A 20782-nucleotide genomic window follows, 5' to 3' on the forward strand; every position below is an offset into this window, starting at 1 on the left:
GCCTTTGTGTGCTCAGCTGCTTTGAAAATGTTCAGTCTCTTCCAAGCTAAGGGGACCAGACGTCCCAAAACTGTCCCGCCCAAAGCGGGGCATCTGGCCACCTTATTCTAAGCCCAAATGGCAGCTACGACCGTTAAATTCTGTAAAACGTGACAGTCCGGGAGGTACCGAGAGCGGGGTTCCCAGACTCACGGGGCCCCCTCCTGCCGCTGCTGCCGCCTCCCTGCCGTCCCTCCCCAGCCGCCCCCCTCCTGCTCCTTCCTGCGCCCACGGCCCTGACGCTGGGGGGCTCCATGCCGCACACTCAGACGGACACACAGACCTCGGCCAGGCTGGCCAGGTCCAGGTGAAACCACAGCGCAGGCCTGACCCCCTGCACAGCACCCCGAGATAAACCACATCGCTCACAGGGAGGGGGCCTGTGCCGAGCCTGGGACAGCCCTTCCCCCTGACCTGTCTGACATGCATGGCTGTGAGACGCCCCAGGGAGGCGGGCCCTGCCACCTGGGCGCCCAATGAGTGCTGATCGGCTGGGGTCAGGGTGCCGGCCGGGCCCTGAGGGGCAGGCGGAAGGGCCTCAGGAAGGGCCTCAGCGGGCAGCTGAGCTGGTCCAGAAGCTTCTGCGCCGTTAGCACACAGGCTGGGGCTGGGGGTGGGGGACACCGCGTCTCGGCCACTCACCCACGACCATGCCGTCCACGTGGCGCTTGATGATGTCGAAGGAGTCCCGCAGGTTCCCCTCCGTGATCTCGAAGACGAAGTCGGCGTGGTTGTCGGGGAGCACGGGCATGACGGCGTGGAGGAAGATGATCTCTGTGGGGAGCACAGGTGGGGAGCACGGTGAGGGGGAGTACAGGTGGGGAGCACGGTGAGGGGGAGCACAGGTGGGGAGCACGGTGAGGGGGAGCATATGTGGGGGAGCACAGTGTGGGGAGCACAGGTGGGGAGCACGGTGAGGGGGAGCACAGGTGGGGAGCACGGTGAGGGGGAGTACAGGTGGGGAGCACGGTGAGGGGGAGCACATGTGGGGGAGCACAGTGTGGGGAGCACAGGTGGGGAGCACGGTGAGGGGGAGCACAGGTGGGGAGCACGGTGAGGAGGAGTACAGGTGGGGAGCACGGTGAGGGGGAGCACATGTGGGGGAGCACGGTGAGGGGGAGCACAGGTGGGGAGCACGGTGTGGAGGGAGCACAGAGGCTTGGGCCACGCTTGCTGAGTGACAGCCCTCGGAGGCCGAGGACGGACACTGCAGAGGCCGGGTGGCTGAGACCATGCCAGCGCGGGCACGTGGGTCACCCCCCCAGAGCCAGGGTACAGAGCAGGCCGCACTCTGTCTGCTGGGCATAGTGACCGGGTGGGCAGGCCAGGAGCTCCCTGCGGGCAGGTGGGCATGGGACCACTGGCTCCCTGGACCCGTCCAGCTGCTCCAGCCCCTCTCCCCCCATCCAGGGCGGGTCCCTGGCAGGCTCCCCTGCCCTGCAGCTCAGGCCTTGCCAAGCCTCCGGCTCCAGCCAGGACACCAGGCTGGGTTCCTCAGGCGCCCACACTCCCCGCTCACCACAGACTGTTCCAGGCTCCGCTCTGCTCAGCGCCCTCCTCTCCACTGTCACCTGATTCCCTCCTAGTGACCACTCCGGCCCCAGAGGGAAAGTCACCTCCTCCTGGAGGCCCTCCCAGATTCCCCGGCGCTTGGCACCGAATCAGCCCTTCACCGCTATTTGCTGAGTGACTGACCAATGAGAGCCGGGGAGGGCGGGGGTGGGCCGCCCGGGCCGTGTCGTCTGGGGACACACAGGAGGCGTGGGGGCGGGGAGGGGGCCACATTTCAAACTCCAAACCCACAGGGAGCTTCCCTAGACCATGGCCTCCCCGGGACCCCCAGCAGCTTCGGGCGGTGGGTGCTGCTTACCCTCTGGGCGGGCGAACTCGCGGAAGGTGGGCAGGGAGACGACGGTGTGGGAGACGGTGTGCACCGGGTCCTGCAGGCAGCGCAGGTCTCGCGGGCGGCAGGACTTGAAGCAGCGGACGGTGTCCGTCCTCTCCCGGCGGAGCCTGAGGGCGGCACAGGAGGGACGGGGGTTGGACCAGCCCGCGGAGGATGGACAGCCCTCGGAGGATGGACCAGCCCGCGGAGGATGGACAGCCCGCGGAGGATGGACAGCCCTCGGAGGATGGACAGCCCGCGGAGGATGGACAGCCCTCGGAGGATGGACAGCCCGCGGAGGATGGACAGCCCGCGGAGGATAGACAGCCCTCTCGGAGGATGGACAGCCCTCTCGGAGGATGGACAGCCCTCTCGGAGGATGGACCAGCCCTCGGAGGATGGACAGCCCGCGGAGGATGGACAGCCTGCGGAGGATGGACAGCCCGCAGAGGATGGACAGCCCGCGGAGGATGGACAGCCCGCGGAGGATGGACAGCCCTCTCGGAGGATGGACCAGCCCTCGGAGGATGGACAGCCCGCGGAGGATGGACAGCCCGCGGAGGATGGACAGCCCGCGGAGGATGGACAGCCCGCAGAGGATGGACAGCCCGCGGAGGATGGACAGCCCGCGGAGGATGGACAGCCCGCAGAGGATGGACCAGCCCTCGGAGGATGGACAGCCCGCGGAGGATGGACAGCCCTCTCGGAGACGGGGCCAGGGGGCGGCCGGGGCCCTGTGGGCCGTGAGCCCACAGACGCTGCATCAGGGCCTCCACAGCCCGGCTGCTCCATGAGGACACCTCGGGGCCCTCCTACCGCCTGGACAGGCCCCAAAAGGCAGAGCCACGCCCCGTGACTCTGGGTAGCCAGGCTTTGCTCCTTTTTTTAAAAAATTAAATATATTTTATTGATATTTTACAGAGGGGACAGGAGAGGGATAGTTAGAAACATCGATGAGAGAGAAACATCAATCAGCTGCCTCCTGCACACTCCCCACTGGGGATGTGCCCACAATCAAGGTACATGACCTTGACCGGAATCGAACCTGGGACCCTTCAATCCGCAGGCCCACTCTCTATCCACTGAGCCACACCAGCCAGGGCCAGGCTTTGCTCTTATGAACCAAGCTCATTCCTATAACAGCATACACACACCTTCATTCACTCCCACAGCGAGTCTGTTCGGAGGGCCTGCCGGTGCCAGGGAGTCCTGCTCCACGGCGCCCTCAGCAGGCAGGCCACGGGGCCCACACCCGGGAGCGGGTATAAACCAGCTCGGTGCTCACGGAGGGCAGGAGGGAGGAGAGGCGCGGAGTGTTCCAGGCTGATGCTCCAGGCCTCGTGCTGGGCGTGTTTTTAAAACCTTTTCGGTGTAAAATAAAACACCAGCGTGATGACACACAACGGGAAGCTGTACTGAGTGAGTCTCGTAAGGCAAACGCTTAGTCCCCACTCAGGCCACCGACAGGTGCCTCGCCGGCCGCCTGAGGCCCCCCGCACCCCGGGCCCCCTCCTGCGCCCCCAGCAAGCCCCGCCCTGACCCCCGGCGCCGCCCACCGGGTTTCACCATCGTTTCTATCACACGAGTGTGCACCTGAGACACCCTCGTCTGGACTTGTCCGGTAAAATTTATGTCTTTTTTTTTCTTTTTTATTGATTTGTTAGAGAGAAAGGAGATGAGAGAGAGAGAAACATCAAATGAGAGCAAAACACTGATCAGCGGCCTCCTGCACGCCCCCTACTGGGGACCAAGCCTGCAACCGGGCGTGTGCCCTGACCGGGAATCCAATGGCAGCCTTCAGGTGCACAAGACCATGCCCAGCCCACGGAGCCACACACCGAGCCAGGGCGAAAGGTGTCTGTCTTTTAAGTCCTTTTTAATCTCCAGGCTTCCTCTCCATCCCTGTTTCCCAGGACTTATCTGCTAAGACAGCGGTCGGCAAACTCCTTAGTCTGCAGAGCCAAATATCAACAGCACAACAATTGAGAGCCACATTTTTTAAACTTAAGCTTCTTCGAACGCCACTTCTTCAACATAGACTCGCCCAGGCCGTGGTGTTTTGTGGAAGAGCCACCCTCAAGGGGCCAAAGAGCCGCACGTGGCTCGCGAGCCGCAGCCTGCCGCCCACGGTGCTAAGGACCAGCAGTGTCCGAGCCGCAGAGCCTCCAACGTCAGGCCTTGCCGACCGCGGCCTCTGGGCCTGGCGTGCCTCGCAGGCCCCGCACAGCCGCCCGCTGGCCGCTGCCCCCGGCCCAGGCCTCTGTCAGATGGTGGTGGGTGGCGTGTCTCCCATCGGGGCACGTGTCGCCTGCCGCCTTCCTGTCCGTGACATCAGCCGCTGTGCGTGCTCAGGGCCGAGACCACGGACGCACCGGGGGTTGGGAAGCGCTGACCTGCTGGACCAGGTGTTTCTCCTGCGGGAGTGGCTGGGGAACTCCCACCATGAGACGCTCCCCTCGGATGCGATCCGGCTTCTGGGGAGTGTGGTCCGCGGAGCCAGACCTGTCCTGTGCCTGATTCTCCCCCGCGGGGACCAGTCCTCAGGGTGAGGCCAGCGGCCACCACCCAGGTGTTACAATGGGCGACGTGGACATCAGCGTGAAATCAAGGACTTGAGCTATCCGATGACTCTCAACCCACCGCAGTGATTGCCTTTTGTTGGGGCTCAGGGGCTCCGGGCAGAGGGAGAACGTGAGGCTCTGCTGTGACAAGGTGCCCGGCTCAGCTTGTGCCCGTGTCGCCCCAGCAATTTCTCCAAGAAGTCTTAAGTTTGGCTTTTAATTCTGTTTCTATTTTTTTGGTGGAAATGGTATTTCAACCTCAGAATCCGGATACTCAATGCCACCGAGCAGGTCAGTTTCTAGGCCTCTGCAGTGGACATTTTTTTAAAAAAGATTTTTTTTATTTTATTGATTTTTAGAGAGAAGAAAGGAGAAGGAAAGAGAGAAATATGGATGTGGAAGCGAAACATCAATCAGCTGCCTCCTGCACGCCCCCTGCTAGGGCTTGAGCCCACAACCCGGGCCTGTGCCCTGACCGGGAATCCAACTGGTCAACTTTTGGTGCACAAGAAGATGTACAACCCACTGAGCAACACCGGCCAGGGCTGCAGTGCACATTGTAAAAGATAAAGTACATCAGGAGTTCATACTGACACTTCTGACTCAAAAACAAGGCCCAGGGTTACTTTCCTTAAACTCGACCCTTTACAAAGAAATCTGCTCTTCCATATCAGAATCCCGGCTCTTCAGAACACAGGCCTGACAGTCCTGAAATTAGTTATTGAGTTCCTTCCACACAGCAGTCTCAGAATAACAGTAGTAAAGTCGCCTCCACTGATCACCTAAAAAGCATATTTGGGGACTATGCTCTCTCCAGCTACCCAAGAATTTTAAATAAATGTGCTACATCTGCATTGTCTGAGCACACAGTGATTCTACTGTGCTTTTCCCAGTAACACCATCTTGCTGTAGTGCTATGGAGTACCTTTTTATTTTTTTATTTTAATTTTATTTTTTTTAAACTAGTTCTTTTTTAAAAAAAAAAAAAATACTTTAGAGAGTTAGAAACGTCGATCAGCTGCCTCCTGCATACTCCCCACTGGGGATGTGCCCGCAACCAAGGTACATGCCCTTGACCGGAATCGAACCTGGGACCATTCGGTCCGCAGGCCAATGCTCTATCCATTGAACCACACTGGTTTCGGCCTATGAGTAACTGTTTTTAAGGCTTGCATATTGATAGTAGTTTGCACTCTCTGTACACAGAACAGTTTATATTGGACATAAGGTCCCAGCCTTCTGTTTTCCTGAGCATTCTAATTCTTCATATTTTTTTCTGCCAAACGTCTTTCTGTGAAAAAGCCTGATGATGATGTAATTTTTCCCTTAGCAGTTAGTTGCTGCTTTTTGCCTAGATGCCCATAGTTTGTTTTCTCTTTTCTTTCAAGTCCAGTAATTCTATTAACTACGTTATTTTTAGTGGTGGTCCTGATTGGATTATTTTTACTAGGCTATGTCACCTTCCCCACGCTCAAGGCAAAGAAATAAAAAAACGTGAAGAAATAAGTCTTCCTTATTGTTCACAACAAAAAGGATCCGCTTCGTTCTGCGGCCCGGCTGTGCTGTCCACCAGGGGGCGCTCCGTGGCTCCAGGGACCCCAGGGCCATTTGTTTGCAGAGCTGGTGGCTGCAGGAACTAACTCCACAGGGACCGTGGCGAGCGGAACCATTTTTGCGGCAGCCCGTCTCTGTGAGGAAAGATAACCATCCAGTTGCCCATCAGCGGTGCCGGGAGACTCCTTCTTCAGGGAAGTTAGAAATTTAACGACACGAGTATTGCTGTGGTCTAGAGATGGATGGCGTGCCCAGCTGGTGTGGCTCAGTGGATAGAGCGCCGGCCTGCGGACGGAAGGGTCCCAGGTTCTATTCCGACCGAGGGCACAGGCTGGAGAGTGGGCTTCATCCCCGGTAGGGGGCGGACGGCGGCAGCTGGTCAATCATTCTCTCATCATTGGTGTTTCTCTCTCTCTCTCCCTTCCTCTCTGAAATCAATGAAGAAATATATATATTTTTAAAATATATATTTTATTGATTTTTCACAGAGAGGAAGAGAGCGGGATAGAGAGTTAGAAACATCGATGAGAGAGAATCATCGACCAGCTGCCTCTTGCACACCCCCTACTGGGGATGTGCCCGCAACCAAGGTACATGCCCTTGACCGGAATCGAACCCGGGACCCTTCAGTCCTCAGGCCGACGCTCTATCCACTGAGCCAAACCGGTGCCAGCGAAATATATACTTTTTAAAAAGCTTGATAGCATGTCCATTACAGTGAAGGTGAGGCAGACATCAAAACCAGTCAGATGAAGAAACTTCTCCAACCTGTCTCAATTCTTCAACCGCTGGAGCCAGCGCATCTCCCAGGCCAGTGGTCGGCAAACTCATGAGTTAACAGAGCCAAATATCAGCAGCACAACGATTGAAATTTCTTTTGAGAGCCAAATTTTTTTCTTTCTCTTTTTTATTAAATTATTATCTGTGTACATATTTTAACATTGCCCCCCCATACATACCCTCCCTCCCCAGAGTTTTGTGTCCATTGGTTGTACTTATATGCATGTATACAAGTCCTTCGGTTGATCTCTTATCTCCCCCAGATCTCCCTATCCTCCCCTGAGAGCCAAAGTTTTTTAAAATATATTTTATTGAATTTGTACAGAGAGGAAGAGAGAGGATAGAGAGTTATAAACATCAATGAGAGAGAATCATCGATCAGCTGCCTCTTGCACACCCCCTACTGAGGATGTGCCCGCAACCAAGGTACATGCCCTTGACCGGAATAGAACCCGGGACCTTTCGGTCCGCAGGCCTATGCTCTATCCACTGAGCCAAACCGGTTTCGGCCTCAGAGCCAAATTTTTAAACGTAAACTTCTTCTAACGCCACTTCATCGAAATAGACACGCCCAGGCCGTGGCATTTTGTGGAAGAGCCACACTCAACAGGCCAAAGGGCCGCATGTGGCTTGCGAGCCACGGTTTGCCGACCACGGTCCTAGGCGGACAATGAGCCCTGTATCGGCAATGCTGCTGGCTATGGGACTCACAACCCAAGGTAAACCGTCCGATGGGCCCACCAGCACCTGGTCGGTGTCAGAATAGCAGGTGGTACTGGTGTTTTTGGAAAGTCCACGCCTGCTCTTTGGCCTGTTGCAAAAATGGCAGGAGGTAGGAAGCCAGGTCTCCGGGCGGCTCTGGAGCAGTGTCATGGCCGCCTTCATAGCAGGCTCTCGCCTCGTCAGACACAGCGAGAGCACAAGCCCTCGTGGTAACTTCTCACACAGGCGTCACGTAGGCCGCCCGCATGACGCACCCCTCTCTCTCTCTCTCGGGTTCAGTAGCCACGGCCTGCATGCCGGGCTGCCTGCTCTCTGGGCAGCAGGCTCGTGGCTGCCACTCGGGGGCAGCCTCAGAGACCTGGACTATGTATGTCCTGATGCTGGTTGCTCTGAATAGGTATATCCAGGCATGTAATATGGAATTTCAACTTTTAAAAAAATGTTACGTCAAGTTTCTTGAGTTGTCATTTCTTAGTATTCGTTTTGCGTTAGTTCCTTAGAGATTTCTATGATGGTATGTTGGGATCCTTTCCCCACAGGAGCTCGGCTTAGTGCAGTGAAGGCCAGAAGGGATGGCAGTGCTGCCCACCAATGACCTTGCATATGGCCAACCCCCTGCACCTTCACGCCCTGTCTGTATCAAGATCCAAACACACACCCTTCCCAGTGAGGGAGGAAACCAGCAGGTGGATGACCGCCCTGAACCAGACATGGCCTCGGGCGCAGCCTCATTCACCGCCACGGTCACCCGTGGACCGAAGCCCCGCTCTGTGCTGGGCGTCTCGCTGGGAGCGAGGGACAGGGGCTGAGAGAGACCCACGTGGCCCCGCCGTCGTGAGCTTCCTGGACAGCGGGGAAGAGACGGGAAACGGGGAAATGGCAACTGCAGACCTCGATCATCGTGGTGAAGGAAGTACCACGAGGAAGCCTGAAGGAAGCAGGAGCCGAGGGGTCAGGGAAGGCCTCTCCGAGAAAAGGACGCTTAAGCTGAAGTTTAACCAACACTGAGACCGAGGTGCAGAGCATGTGCAAAGGGCCTGAGGCAGCAGAGCATGTGCAAAGGGCCTGAGGCACCCATGGGGCGTGGTGCCAGCGGTTCGGCGGGAATCACGGGGAAGGGAGAGGGGGGCATGGGGATCAAAGCCCACGGTGGCGGATTGTGACAGAATGGCACAGAGCTACGGAGTCAGCAAACCGACTCAAGCACCGGCTGTGTGATCTTGGACAAGTCACTCGCCCTCTCTGTGCCTCCTGAGGATGAGGCCGCCTGGCAGGGCTGGAGACAAGGCAGCCGGGACCTGATGCAACCGGTGTCCTCATGGGCAGCGCACTCACTGCCCGCCCCCCCATCCCCCGGACGCAGGCCATGTGCTCTGCGGGAGGTGAGGCAAGAGCTGCGTCCAGATGTGCAGCCGAGTCCAGGCTTTTCCCCCTCCGGCCGGGCTGCTGCTCCGGACAAACAGGACGCCCGCCAGGCCGCCCCCACCAGACACGCTCTTTCCCGACTTCTGTTCCTGCTCAGCTCCAGGCGGCCCAGCCGGGACACCAAGCAGAGCCTGAGCCTGGCCTGGCCACGAATAGGCCATGTCGCCTTGGCCAGGACCCTCCCCTTGCCTGGGCCTCAGTTTCCACATTCGTAAGACGAGAGGGGACGGAGCTCAGCACTCCGGCTCTGAGGGGCCTTCTCCATCAGCCCGGGCTCAGAGGGGCAAGAGCATTCGTTTGCAAGGGCATCGGCGCCTCCTCCGCCCTCGCTGGGCTCCCGGGGGAATGATCGCCATGGACAGCCCCCCCACGCGGTGCCCCAGTCGCCCCGGGACCCCCAGGCCAGGGCAGGGACCCGCTCACCCTGATGATTGCACCCCAGACACGCTCCACACGGAATAAAGCCAGGCTCGGAGGCATGCGGCGGGGTGACCTGCGGAACTTTATTGAACCGGCGAGGGGGGTGAGGGGGGGAAGCGATAGAAGGGGGCCCCCCAAAAGCGCGTGCTCAGAGCTCTGCGGACACAAAGATGAAAAGCTTGGCCACAAAGGAGCTGACGGTGCCGTGGCGGTACAGGTCCATCTTGACGGTCAGGAGCAAGTCCCGGGGCTCGGGGACGGGCTTGGTGAGGGCCACCACGCCGCTGTGCGGGTTCACCTTGCGCGTGGTGAAGAAGCCCTCGTCATTGCCGCCGGTGATGGCCAGCTGCATGCTGTCCCCGGGCACGGAGCTGGAGGGGCCCATGCGGAAGACCACGGCGGGCACTCGGATGTTGGTGGGGAAAGAGAGGTGGTAGTAGGTTATTCGCAGAGGCAGCGCGTGGCACTCCTGATTCTCATGGCAAGGCAAGCGCTCGCAGCGGCTGCAAGACAAGTGACAGACGGTTAGGGCCGGCCCGGGAGCGGGCAGCGCGGGCAGCGGGGCGCGGGGGCGGGCGGGAGGAGGCCCTCACTCACCTGCGGAGGGGAGAGGTGCCCCGTCTCCCGGGCAGAGCCCCTCTGAGCACCAGCGCTCCCGGGGGGTTGAGAGAGGACCCGGGGAGGATGTTCTGCCCCCCAGCAGCCCTGGCCGCGGCCATCTGCCAAGTGCCACACCTGCCCTCCTCACTGTCAGCCGGTGCCATGGTCCAAATGGGGAAACTGAGGCTGGGAGAGCCAGCGCCTCCTCAAAGTGAGGGTGAGGAAGCCAGGCTCAGGCTTGGGCGGGAGGTCTATGCCCTGTTTCCCCTCGAGGCCTTGACACCAGGCTTCCTGCGACAGGATGGGGACAGGTTCTCACTTCCTGTGACAGGACGGGGGCAGGTAAAGCTTCCTATGACAGGATGGGGACAGGTTCTCACTTCCTGTGACAGGATGGGGCAGGTTAAAGCTTCCTGTGACATGATGGGGCAGGTTAAAACTTCCTGTGACAGGACGGGGACAGGTTAAAGCTTCCTGTGACAGGAGGGGGCAGGTTAAAGCTTCCTGTGACAGGATGGGGACAGGTTCTCACTTCCTGTGACAGGATGGGGCAGGTTAAAGCTTCCTGTGACAGGACAGAGACAGGTTCTGAGTTCCTGTGATAGGATGGGGACAGGTAAAGCTTCCTGTGACAGGATGGGGACAGGTTCTCACTTCTTGTGACAGGATGGGGGCAGGTTAAAGCTTCCTGTGACAGGATGGGGACAGGTTAAAGCTTCCTGTGACAGGATGGGGGCAGGTTAAAACTTCCTGTGACAGGACGGGGACAGGTTAAAGCTTCCTGTGACAGGATGGGGGCAGGTTAAAGCTTCCTGTGACAGGATGGGGGCAGGTTAAAACTTCTCTGTGACAGGATGGGGACAGGTTCAAACTTCCTGTGACAGGATGGGGACAGGTAAAGCTTCTTGTGACAGGATGGGACAGGTTAAAGCTTCCTGTGACAGGATGGGGACAGGTAAAGCTTCCTGTGACAGGATGGGGGCAGGTAAAGCTTCCTGGGACAGGACGGGGGCAGGTAAAGCTTCCTATGACAGGATGGGGACAGGTTCTCACTTCTTGTGACAGGATGGGGACAGATAAAGTTTCCTGTGACAGGATGGGGACAGGTTAAAGCTTCCTGTGACAGGATGGGGACAGGTAAAGCTTCCTGTGACAGGATGGGGGCAGGTAAAGCTTCCTGTGACAGGATGGGGCAGATTAAAGCTTCCTGTGACAGGATGGGGACAGGTTCTCATTTCTTGTGACAGGATGGGGACAGGTTAAAGCTTCCTGTGACAGGATGGGGACAGGTAAAGCTTCCTGTGACAGGATGGGGACAGGTAAAGTTTCCTGTGACAGGATGGGGACAGGTAAAACTTCCTGTGACAGGATGGGGGCAGGTTAAAGCTTCCTGTGACAGGATGGGGACAGGTTAAAGCTTCCTGTGACAGGATGGGGACAGGTAAAGCTTCCTGTGACAGGATGGGGACAGGTTAAAGCTTCCTGTGACAGGATGGGGACAGGTTAAAACTTCCTGTGACAGGATGGGGACAGGTAAAGCTTCCTGTGACAGGATGGGGACAGGTTAAAGCTTCCTGTGACAGGATGGGGACAGGTTAAAGCTTCCTGTGACAGGATGAGGACAGGTAAAGCTTCTTGTAACAGGATGGGACAGGTTAAAGCTTCCTGTGACAGGATGGGGACAGGTAAGGCTTCCTGTGACAGGATGGGGACAGGTTAAAGCTTCCTGTGACAGGATGGGGACAGGTTAAAGCTTCCTGTGACAGGATGGGGACAGGTAAGGCTTCCTGTGACAGGATGGGGACAGGTAAAGCTTCTTGTGACAGGATGGGGCAGGTTAAAGCTTCCTGTGACAGGATGGGGACAGGGGTTTCTTCTGCCACCTGCTCAGGCCCATGGTACCGGAGAGACAGCTGCCTCAGGGACCGGAGTGGAGGTGGAGCCCCGAGGCCTTGGCCGACCGCCCGGCAAGTCGCGCCGTGTGGACTGTTTAACTTCTCCGGTGGAGCATCTACTGCCCTCGTCTGCCATCATGGCCCCACCTGCCTGTACGTTCCACCCTTGTGCCAGGTGACGTGGGCTGATTGTGCACTCGCATGGAGCGGGAGCGGGTCTCCTTTCCCACTCAGCCCGGCCTCCCCATCAGGATCGATAGCAGCCCTCTCGCCTGGCCAGCTGGGGCGAGGGAAGGCCCGCCCTGCGGCAGGCCAGGTGCTGCGGGCACGTGAGGATCGGCGCCCTGAGGAGCCAGCTGCAGGAGGGGACGGAGCAGAGGAGAAGCAGCAGAGGAGGTGGCCTCAGGGGCAGCCCAGCCAGGCCGAGGGGAGTGCTCCAGGCGGCGGGGGCAGCTGAGGGCAGGGTGGTTCATGCAGCGCATCCCAGCAGCTCCCTCCTGCCGCATCCTCTCCTCCCTCTGCTGGCGGAGACAGCTCAGCACGGCGTGACTCCACCGCAGTCAGTGGCTTAGGGGCCAGCCTGTCCCAGTTCGAAGACTTTACATTCCCCCCCCCTCTTTCTCTCACCCCCCCCACACGTGCACACATACGTGCACGCAGACACGCATGCACACAAGGGCAGGCGCAGCTGCTTTAGAAAGGGCCCAGTGAGCCTGGCCAGCAGGTGGCGCTAGTCTCCTTCATGTGACCAGGCTTTCCCACCTGTGTCTCCCAGGACAGGGCTTTGATTCGGAGACTCTGACCCAGGCCAGGGCCGGCCCCTCCTGTGTGCTGAGAAATGCGCACCGTCAGCACGGCCCGGTTCCCTGATCGGATCCAACACCACCGTCCTGTGGAGTGGCACCTGGGCGTGCCGAACCGCCCGGGACACCGGCGGCGGCTTCTGGCAAACCTCCCGCAGGCGGGGAGGACACGTGGGTCCAGACTGGGGGGTCTGTCCACACCGATCACAGAGCAGAGGAGAGCCGGCGCCTGGTCCCGCGCCGTGGTTTCCACCTCACCGCGCACACGAGGAAAATGTGCCCGTTTTTCAGTCACAACACTGCACATGCTGTGAAAAAGTCATCTGGAAAGCCACCACAGGCCAGAGAAAAACGGTCCTCAACCCAGTCCTTCTCCGGGACACAGGGCCATTCTGGCCACCTCAGGCTGACGCTTCCGCTGCCCCTGCCTTTCCCACGCCCAGAGACAAGTCTCAGGAGCCGGGTCCGCTGCGGAGAGAGGGTTTCCAGTTCCACCCCAGGCTCCGGGGCCCGGGGACACCCCTCCGCGGCAGGGGGGACCGTGTGGTCAGGATCTGAACAGCCTGATCGGTCCGCAAGACCCGGCCCTGTGGTCTGTGGCCAGCCTGCTGGGCCACGCTCCAGCCACTGCCCTGGCCACAGGGACACTGCGCAGGAGGCCCAGCGGGAGCCAGGGAAGCTCCGACCTTGCCCGCCAGGCCTGAACAAGCCCCTCTCGCTGAACGCTGCCCCTTCGGCCTTTACAGCGGGTGGGCCCACTCCTGCCCTCATTTATGAAGAATGATGATCCCCCCCACTTTCCAGCCCAGCGAGCAAGCGAAGAATCCATGAGGTGGGGACAGAACCGAGTTCTCAAGGTCATGGCGCCAGTTCTTTAAGAGGATTGGTGTGGAGGAAGAATTTGGGCTGTGAAACAGGAAACGTCGCTTGCCAGTTACTTGTCATTATGAGCCCACTAAGGATCGGGGCTCCTGTGGCCCCCGAGGAAGTCCCCTACCGACCGGGCAGCCCTGGGCTTGGACCCCAGGCAGGTCAGTGACTCCTCAAGAGGGGCCCAAACGGGAGGGAACTGTCACCAGACAGATTCCGGGAGCAGCAGTGGCGCCCGGTGACCAGGTGGCCCTGCAGGAGCCACGCCCCGCCCTCCCGTCTGAGGGCCGAGGGACCCAGCGACCTCCCGGCCTGACCCCGGAGCGAGGCTGCGGGAGGCCGCAGAGCCTCTGCTCGACGCTGGGTCCGAAGGAGACCGCGGCGGGTGACAGGATGGGGACAGGTTCAGACCTCGCTCTAAGACCAGCACTGCCCAGGCAGGCCCCCGGGCTCGTCCCTGCCGGTGCCCACTAGTCCCCAAGGCCTCGCCCAGCAGAAATGACAGATGCAGCCGAGAGCCTGCCCCGAGGAACAGGAGAGCCACAGACTGGCAGTGAAATAGGTCTTGGGGTGCCCACCCACACCCCGCAAGAGGTGAACTGGGGCGAGCTGTATGGAGTGGGCTCTGCCCCACAGTCACAGGTCATCCTACAGGAGCCCAGGAGGGGGCATCCCCACTCCCTGTACCACTGAGGACACGGAGGACACGAGGGGACCTGCTTTGGGTCAAGGTCAAGGGGCCTGCCTGACGATAAAGCGTATCAGCATCCAAGGAGGGGAGAAGCCAGGGGCCTTGCCTGGCCTCCTCAGCTCAGGTCTCAGCTCCATTCTCCACCTGAGCCACTGGGTGGCACCAGTGAGCAGGAATGGGCATTTATACAGCAGCCACCGGGAGTGCCTGCTGCCCTTTGGCCTTTACAGCGGGTGGGCCACATCCTGCCCTCATTCATGAAGAATGACCCCCCCCCCCACCAGCCCAGGAACAAGCGATGACTCCATGAGGTGGGGGCAGACCAGGCCTTCAGGCATCAGCGCTCAGTTCATTGCTGGGAGCTCCTTCCTTCTCTGTTTAGTGGTGTCCACACCCCACAGTGACCGTGCCCTCCTCTCCTCCCCCTCTGCCTGACTCAGTTCTTCCTGCTTCATTTAAGCATTGCCTAAGCCAAGTGCCCCCTGACATCACCCCAGCCATGGGCCCTCCGTGGCCTCAGCATTCCTGAACTCCGGCCAGCGCTGGTTTTGCTGTGCTGCTAGTGGGCAGGGGCTGGGGACCTCCCAGTCCAGGTGCCTGCACACAGTAGGCCGAGCAAGTAAGGAAGTTCCTCTTGCACCCAGGGTGGCGAGGGCGTGGGGAGCACACAGCAGCTGGGGGGAGGTCGGCACGCCTTGCCCACCCGCCCAGCCGCGGCCAGGAGGCGGGAGACCCGCATGGGGCAGCCTCCTGCCTCTCGCTTTCCTGGCTGTGAGCTAGGGCCGGCGGCAAACAGCAGAGGCAGACCGAGCTGAGGAAGAGGGGACTTACATGACCAAGGGCGGCCCAGCCTCCATTAAGGACACGGGCTTCCTGACTGGGGGGGAGGCCCCCGCCGCCCGCTGGCCATCGCGTAACCACAGCCTCTTGGGAAGGCCGCACACTCGCCAGCCCGGGAAGAAAGCAGACAAAACACGCCGGGCACAGAGCAGACTTGGGGAGGACGCGGCTGCCAGGGACTGGCTGTCTGGGTCTGGCTGGAACCTGCTCAGGATTTCAACACGCTGGCGGCAGGGCCAGCGCCAGGAGCCAGGGCCCCGGGGCCGAGCGAGCGGATGCAGGGCCTGGAGCACCATCTAAGAAGGCAGTGATCCTGCAGCGGGAGGCGGGCTCAAGGTGAAGGGGCCCCGAGCACAGCCAGCCTGCCTGGGTGCCGGCTGGAGCCGTGCCCAGCGGCGGGAGGATGGCTCACGTCTGCACAATCCTGAGACTGTCTCCCACCGGGAGCTTCTCCCCAAACCACGGACCAGTGCTGACCGAGACGCAACGAAACCAGGGGGAGGGTGTGCGGGGAGTCCCCGGCCTCACTCCCGAGGAAGGGGGATCCCTGACATCCCGCCGGCGCCCGGGGGCCTGGGACGCGCGAGCTGACAGTGACATGCGGCCACGGAATCTTCCACGCGATTCCCACAGTCCCTGGGCCGGACACAGTCCGCCTTTCGGACAGATTCTCCTAATAACGCCACCCCCACCTGTCACGTGGGCCCACCCGGCGGCACGCCACCTCCTCTGACTCAGAGCCTTCTGACGTTTGTGTCTTACAGATGAGGAAACTGAGGCCCAGAGAGCCGTCCCCAGGCCAAGTTTCCCACTGGGAAACCAGGGGGCTGGTCCTGCCTGGCTCCACACTCAGGCTGCTGGAGAGCAGGCCCCTGACCTCAGCTCCCGGGAGACCTCGGTCTCCGTGACCCGTGTCCGGGAGAACCTGGGGTCCTGAGTTTCCCAGGAGCCCATGGGGGGGCACAGCTCACCCACCGCCTGCCCAGGCTGGGAGGCGGCCCCCAGGAAGGCCGGCGCAGACAGACAACGATGGCCGAGGGACTTACGTGTCCGCGGAGCGGCGGTAGTTCTCCGGGCACTCGAAGGCCAGGCAGCGGAAGCTGCCCTGGATGTTGAAGCAGGTCTCGTTGATGGAGCAGTTGTGGATGCCGGTCACACACTCGTCAATGTCTGCGAGAGACCCAGGCAGCACAGTGAAGGCAAGGCCGCCCGAGCAGTCCCCACCCTCCGACAGGGGCGCTGGGGCCTCCCCGGCCGGGGTCGGGGTGGGGTCCGGGACATCCCTGCCCCCTGCTGACCGCTCTCCAGAGGGGTCGGGGTGGGGTTCGGGACATCCCTGCCCCCTGCTGACCGCTCTCCGGAGCAGCGCCCTGTGCCGGCTCTTTTATTTACAGCACGTTTAATTCACAGCGTTTACTGATCATTCACAACCCCGGAATGAGCATAACAGTGATCATAGCTAACACTGAGGGCCTGGAAATGCTCCAACGAGATCTCTTAATTCTCCCACAGTTCACTGAGGCAAGGACTGCTCCGCTCATTGAGGGGGAAGGCGGAGGGCTGGCCTAAGGTCAAACATCTTGTCAGTGGTGGAGTCGAGCTTTGGAGCGGACAGGCTGGCGCCAGGTCCATGCTCTGACCCCCGGCCTCTCCGCAGCTCCCGAGGCTCCTCATCCTCACCTCCCCTGACTCAGAACCCCCGCGAGGACACAGCAGTGGCTGCGAGCCCCGTGGGACAGGTGAGGAAACCGAGGCCCGGTGCGATTCTACTGCGATGTGCCCAGTGCCCAGGGTCCGCGATGTCTGGGCAGGTCATGGGGAGCCCTCCCCCTCCCCACCACTCTCTGGAGCAGCCAGATGGCGGGCCCCGGGGACATCCCTCACGGGGCCGAATGCCTGGCTCAGCGGAGAAAGTGGGGGAGGCTCAGGAGTGTGCTCGCTGCAGCTGGCAGGGCCCGGGCTGCGATGGGGCCTCAGAAACGGGCGGACAGCCCGGCCCAGCTGCTGCCTGGGTCAGAGTCACCTTCTTCACCAGCAGACATGGCATCTGCAGAACCGGAGCCTCTGGGGCGCCAGCCCATGGGGGCTCAGGAGGAGGGGCGGGACAGGTCTGACCTCTAGATTCAGCCTCGGGGCCGATCTCAGGGGTGAGGTGGTGACCCCTGCAGGCCGCTACTCTGCACCCCTTACCGAAAGGACGGGCACAGTCCGCAGGCTGACCCTGGGAGCGCATCACATGTGGGAGCCCAGGGTCCCCGCGATTAGTCCAGGCCAGAGCCACCCCCCAGCCCAATGGACCCTCACAGCCCAACGTCCTGGAGCTGCCACACAGCCAGACCACACCCTCCCCGGCCGGGGCAGGGCGCGCACTCAGCTCCACCCTCTGCGCACCGTTTGCCCTGAACGCCTAGCAAGGTCTGGCCCTCGGCGAGGGTTTGCCGAACGAGTGAGCGTGGGCGCCACCAACGGCACTGCTGAGGGACAGAGTCCTGGCGAGGACTCCCCCCTCCTCCCGGCGGGCCTCCGCCTACAGGCCGCCAGCCCCTGGCCCGCCTGGGGCGCCGAGGGCAGGGCGGAGTGCTCAGCACCCTCTGTGGACACGGTGCTGGGGGTGGGGCAGGTGTGGGGGACCAGGGCACCTGTAGAAGCCTCCCCTCCCCTTCCTGAATGCACCCCGCTGGAGGGGTGGCCCGTCAGCCCGACACCCGGCCCCAAGCGTGCCCACGCCCGCGGAGCCCAGCTCGCTCACCCTGGCAGTTGCGCCCGTTGGGGGCTAGCCGGTACCCCGTGGGCGGGCAGCTGCACTGGAAGCTGCCGGGGAAGTTGATGCAGCGGTAGGAGCAGATGTGGCCGCCCGTGGGCAGAGCGCACTCGTCGATGTCTGCAAAGGCAAAGCCCCGCTCAGCGCCCTGGGCCCGGGGCCGGCCAGCGGGACACAGGAGCCCACCTAGTGCCGGGCTGGGGTGGCTCGGACAGCATCGCCTCGGGAGGGGAGACAGGCCCAGAGAGGAAGGAACTAGCCTGGGGCCACACAGCGAGCTCCAATGGGGACGGAGGCGGGACGGGGGCCGGGCGGACGGACAGGCAGGGCGTCAGAAGGACCCGGGGCAGGAGCCCGGGCACCGGTCAGGAGCCTGCAGCGGGCAGGGCCCTGGTGCCCGTCACTGTGGAGGTGCCGATGGCGACCCTCCCGGGACGGCTCACGCCCTCGCCGTGCCAGGCGCTACAGGAAGCGCTTCTGACACGTCACGGGTTCATCCTCGGACTGCTGGGGAGTGTGGGATGCACCCCATGCTGAGGGGGAGGGCCCAAGCCGGTGAGGGGGCCTCAACCGTCAGGGCTGTGGGGGCCCCGAGAGGTCCCGGCACACAGGGTGATCACCACCGTCACGTGTTTACTAAGGACAACCGTGGCGAGTGGCTCAGCTTCTCCCCACTCCCCCCCTCAGGGCGGGCAGAGGGGCCGCCCGGACGCGCTCCGCAGCCTCACCCTCGCAGGTGGCCCCGTCGGCGTCGCTGAGCTGGAAGCCGCGGCGGCAGTAGCACTGGAAGGAGCCGTACACGTTGGCGCACTCCTGGCTGCAGGGGCTGCTGCTGCACTCGTTCACGTCTGGAAGAGGCCCGGGCAGCTCAGAGCACGCCCGCCCCTGGGCTGCACACAGGCGCTGCCCCAGCGCACAGCCGTCTCAGACGGACCGTCAGCCGCCCCGGGCCCCGGCCTCACCTTCGCAGGAGCGGCCGTCGGGCGCCAGCCGGAAGCCCGCGGAGCAGCTGCAGTGGAAGGAGCCCAGCGTGTTCTCGCACTTGTGGCTGCACAGGCGCCCCGAGTAGCGCCGACACTCGTTGATGTCTGCAGGGCAGCGGCGGCTCAGGCACGGCGCCCCTCAGCTCCCCTCTCAGGGGGGCCAGGCCAGCACACGGGGGCCTGCCCCCCACTGGGCCCTCCCTCGCTCCTCTGGGGGGTGCCCCCCGAGTTCTCTACCCCGGAGCCCCGAGGGCGGGCCCAGGACTCTGACCAAGGCCCCTGGGGTGTCTCCTGGAGGCCATGGCCATGCTGTCCGTTCTCCCTGCCCTGGCTGCCAGGCGCCCCACTGTGGGCCTGCGGCCCTGCGTTCGGAGAGTGGATCTCCAGGAAATGACTAATGTTTGGGGCCTTTATCCCGGGGCGGAGCCTCGCAGACACCAGGGGGTCTGAGGGGACAGTGTGTGGAGGACCGGCTCAGGAGGGGGCGGGCGGGGGCTGCTCTGAGGAGCTGACGCTGGGAAGGGGGGCTGGTTCTGCGGGTGCCACCTGGCCAGGGCCCCACGCACCCACACACGTCCTGCTGATGCCGTCGAAGTAGAAGCCGGCCTTGCACTCGCAGCGGAAGCTTCCGGGCGAGTTCACACACAGGTGGCCCGGCCCACAGGGCTCCGAGGGCGGCGAGCACTCGTCCACGTCTGCAGAGAGAGACACGGCGAACATTTTTAGAGCACGTGTGTGTGTGTGTGTGTATGTGTGTGTGTGTGTGTGTGAGTGTGTGTGTGTGTGTGTGAGTGTGTGTGTGTGAGTGTGTGTGTGTGAGTGTGAGTGTGTGTGTGAGTGTGAGTGTGTGTGTGAGTGTGAGTGTGTGTGTGAGTGTGTGTGAGTGTGTGTGTGTGAGTGTGTGTGTGAGTGTGTGTGTGTGAGTGTGTGTGAGTGTGTGTGTGAGTGTGTGAGAGTGTGTGTGTGAGTGTGTGTGTGTGTGTGTGAGTGTGAGTGAGTGTGTGAGTGTGTGTGTGTGAGTGTGTGTGTGTGGTGTGTGTGTGGTGTGGTGTGTGTGTGTGTGTGATGTGGTGTGTGTGAGTGTGTGTGTGTGTGTGTGACAGTGTGTGTGTGTGTGTGTGTGTGTGTGTGTGTGTGAGTGTGTGTGTGTGTGTGTGCGCGTGTTTGAAAGTGTGTGTGTGTGTGTGTGCGCGTGTTTGAGAGTGTGTGTGTGTGTGTGTGTGTGTGCGTGCTCTCCCAGATGGTCAGAGGGCGGAGACACGACACGGAAAGGTACATTACAAAGCAGCACTGTTTCTGCTTCAACCCGACTCCCGCGCACCTACTGTGGGGCCCAGGCCGGGGGGACAGCTCCCGCCCGCAGGGACGCGGGTCGCAATGACGGGAGACGCTGAGGGAGTCCCGGGGTGACGGGGAGGAAGGCCCCGCTGGCAGCAGGGCCGGGCCTGGCTCCGGGAGGTGGGGGCGGTGGGCGGAGGGAGCCTGTTTGGGAGCAGCAGGACCCACAGTCCGGACGGGCCTGTGCGTGAGGTCAGGGCTGCCAGGAGGATGGAGCTGAGCAGCACCGTGTCCTCTGTCCCCCTGGGGGCGGGCCGCGAGGGGCAGGGGCGTGGGAGGGACGGAGCTGGAGCGCGGGCGGCGGGCCAGGCCACGCCCCAGGCCTGAGCCTGAGGTCGGCGAGCGCCGGAGGGCAGGCAGTGGCCGCCTCGGGGACCACTCCCTCCCGGAGGAGGAGGCTGAGCGGGAGCAGCAGCCCGCCCGTTTGGCACCCACCCACACAGCGGGTGCCCTCCTCGTTGAGGTGGTAGCCGCGGCCGCAGTTGGGCACGTTCTTCTGGCAGGCGTAGGAGCCCTCCGTGTTGATGCATGTGTGCCCCAGGGGGCACGTGGAGCTGAGACTCAAACACTCGTTGATGTCTGCGGGCAGAGACAGACAGAGAAGCCGCGTGAGA

At 61.6% G+C, this 20782-nt stretch overlaps 1 protein-coding gene and 1 long non-coding RNA gene across 3 annotated transcripts in view; one reads left to right on the forward strand and one right to left on the reverse strand.

Annotated features, from left to right (window-relative positions):
• FBLN1 (fibulin 1) overlaps positions 1-20782 on the reverse strand; it is a 53453-nt gene that overhangs the window by 7926 nt on the left and 24745 nt on the right. Inside the window, exons 9-16 of one of the 2 annotated variants that reach the window (XM_045575083.1) lie at positions 20604-20747; positions 19397-19525; positions 18810-18935; positions 18576-18695; positions 17836-17967; positions 16133-16256; positions 1910-2052; positions 682-813 (exon numbers count right to left, since the gene is read on the reverse strand). In XM_045575083.1, coding sequence (XP_045431039.1) covers positions 682-813; positions 1910-2052; positions 16133-16256; positions 17836-17967; positions 18576-18695; positions 18810-18935; positions 19397-19525; positions 20604-20747 — 1050 coding nt within the window. Of the gene's footprint in view, positions 1-681; positions 814-1909; positions 2053-9446; positions 9891-16132; positions 16257-17835; positions 17968-18575; positions 18696-18809; positions 18936-19396; positions 19526-20603; positions 20748-20782 lie in introns of those variants that run through there. The other variant, XM_045575084.1, reaches the window with a different exon arrangement.
• Positions 10549-14243, forward strand: LOC123651595. The gene is made up of 3 exons (XR_006740415.1): positions 10549-10633; positions 10665-10882; positions 11033-14243. It is a non-coding gene; the product is annotated as an uncharacterized LOC123651595 (long non-coding RNA).

The sequence above is a fragment of the Pipistrellus kuhlii genome, unplaced genomic scaffold (genome assembly GCF_014108245.1).
Source record: "Pipistrellus kuhlii isolate mPipKuh1 unplaced genomic scaffold, mPipKuh1.p scaffold_m20_p_64, whole genome shotgun sequence".
NCBI lineage: Eukaryota > Metazoa > Chordata > Mammalia > Chiroptera > Vespertilionidae > Pipistrellus > Pipistrellus kuhlii.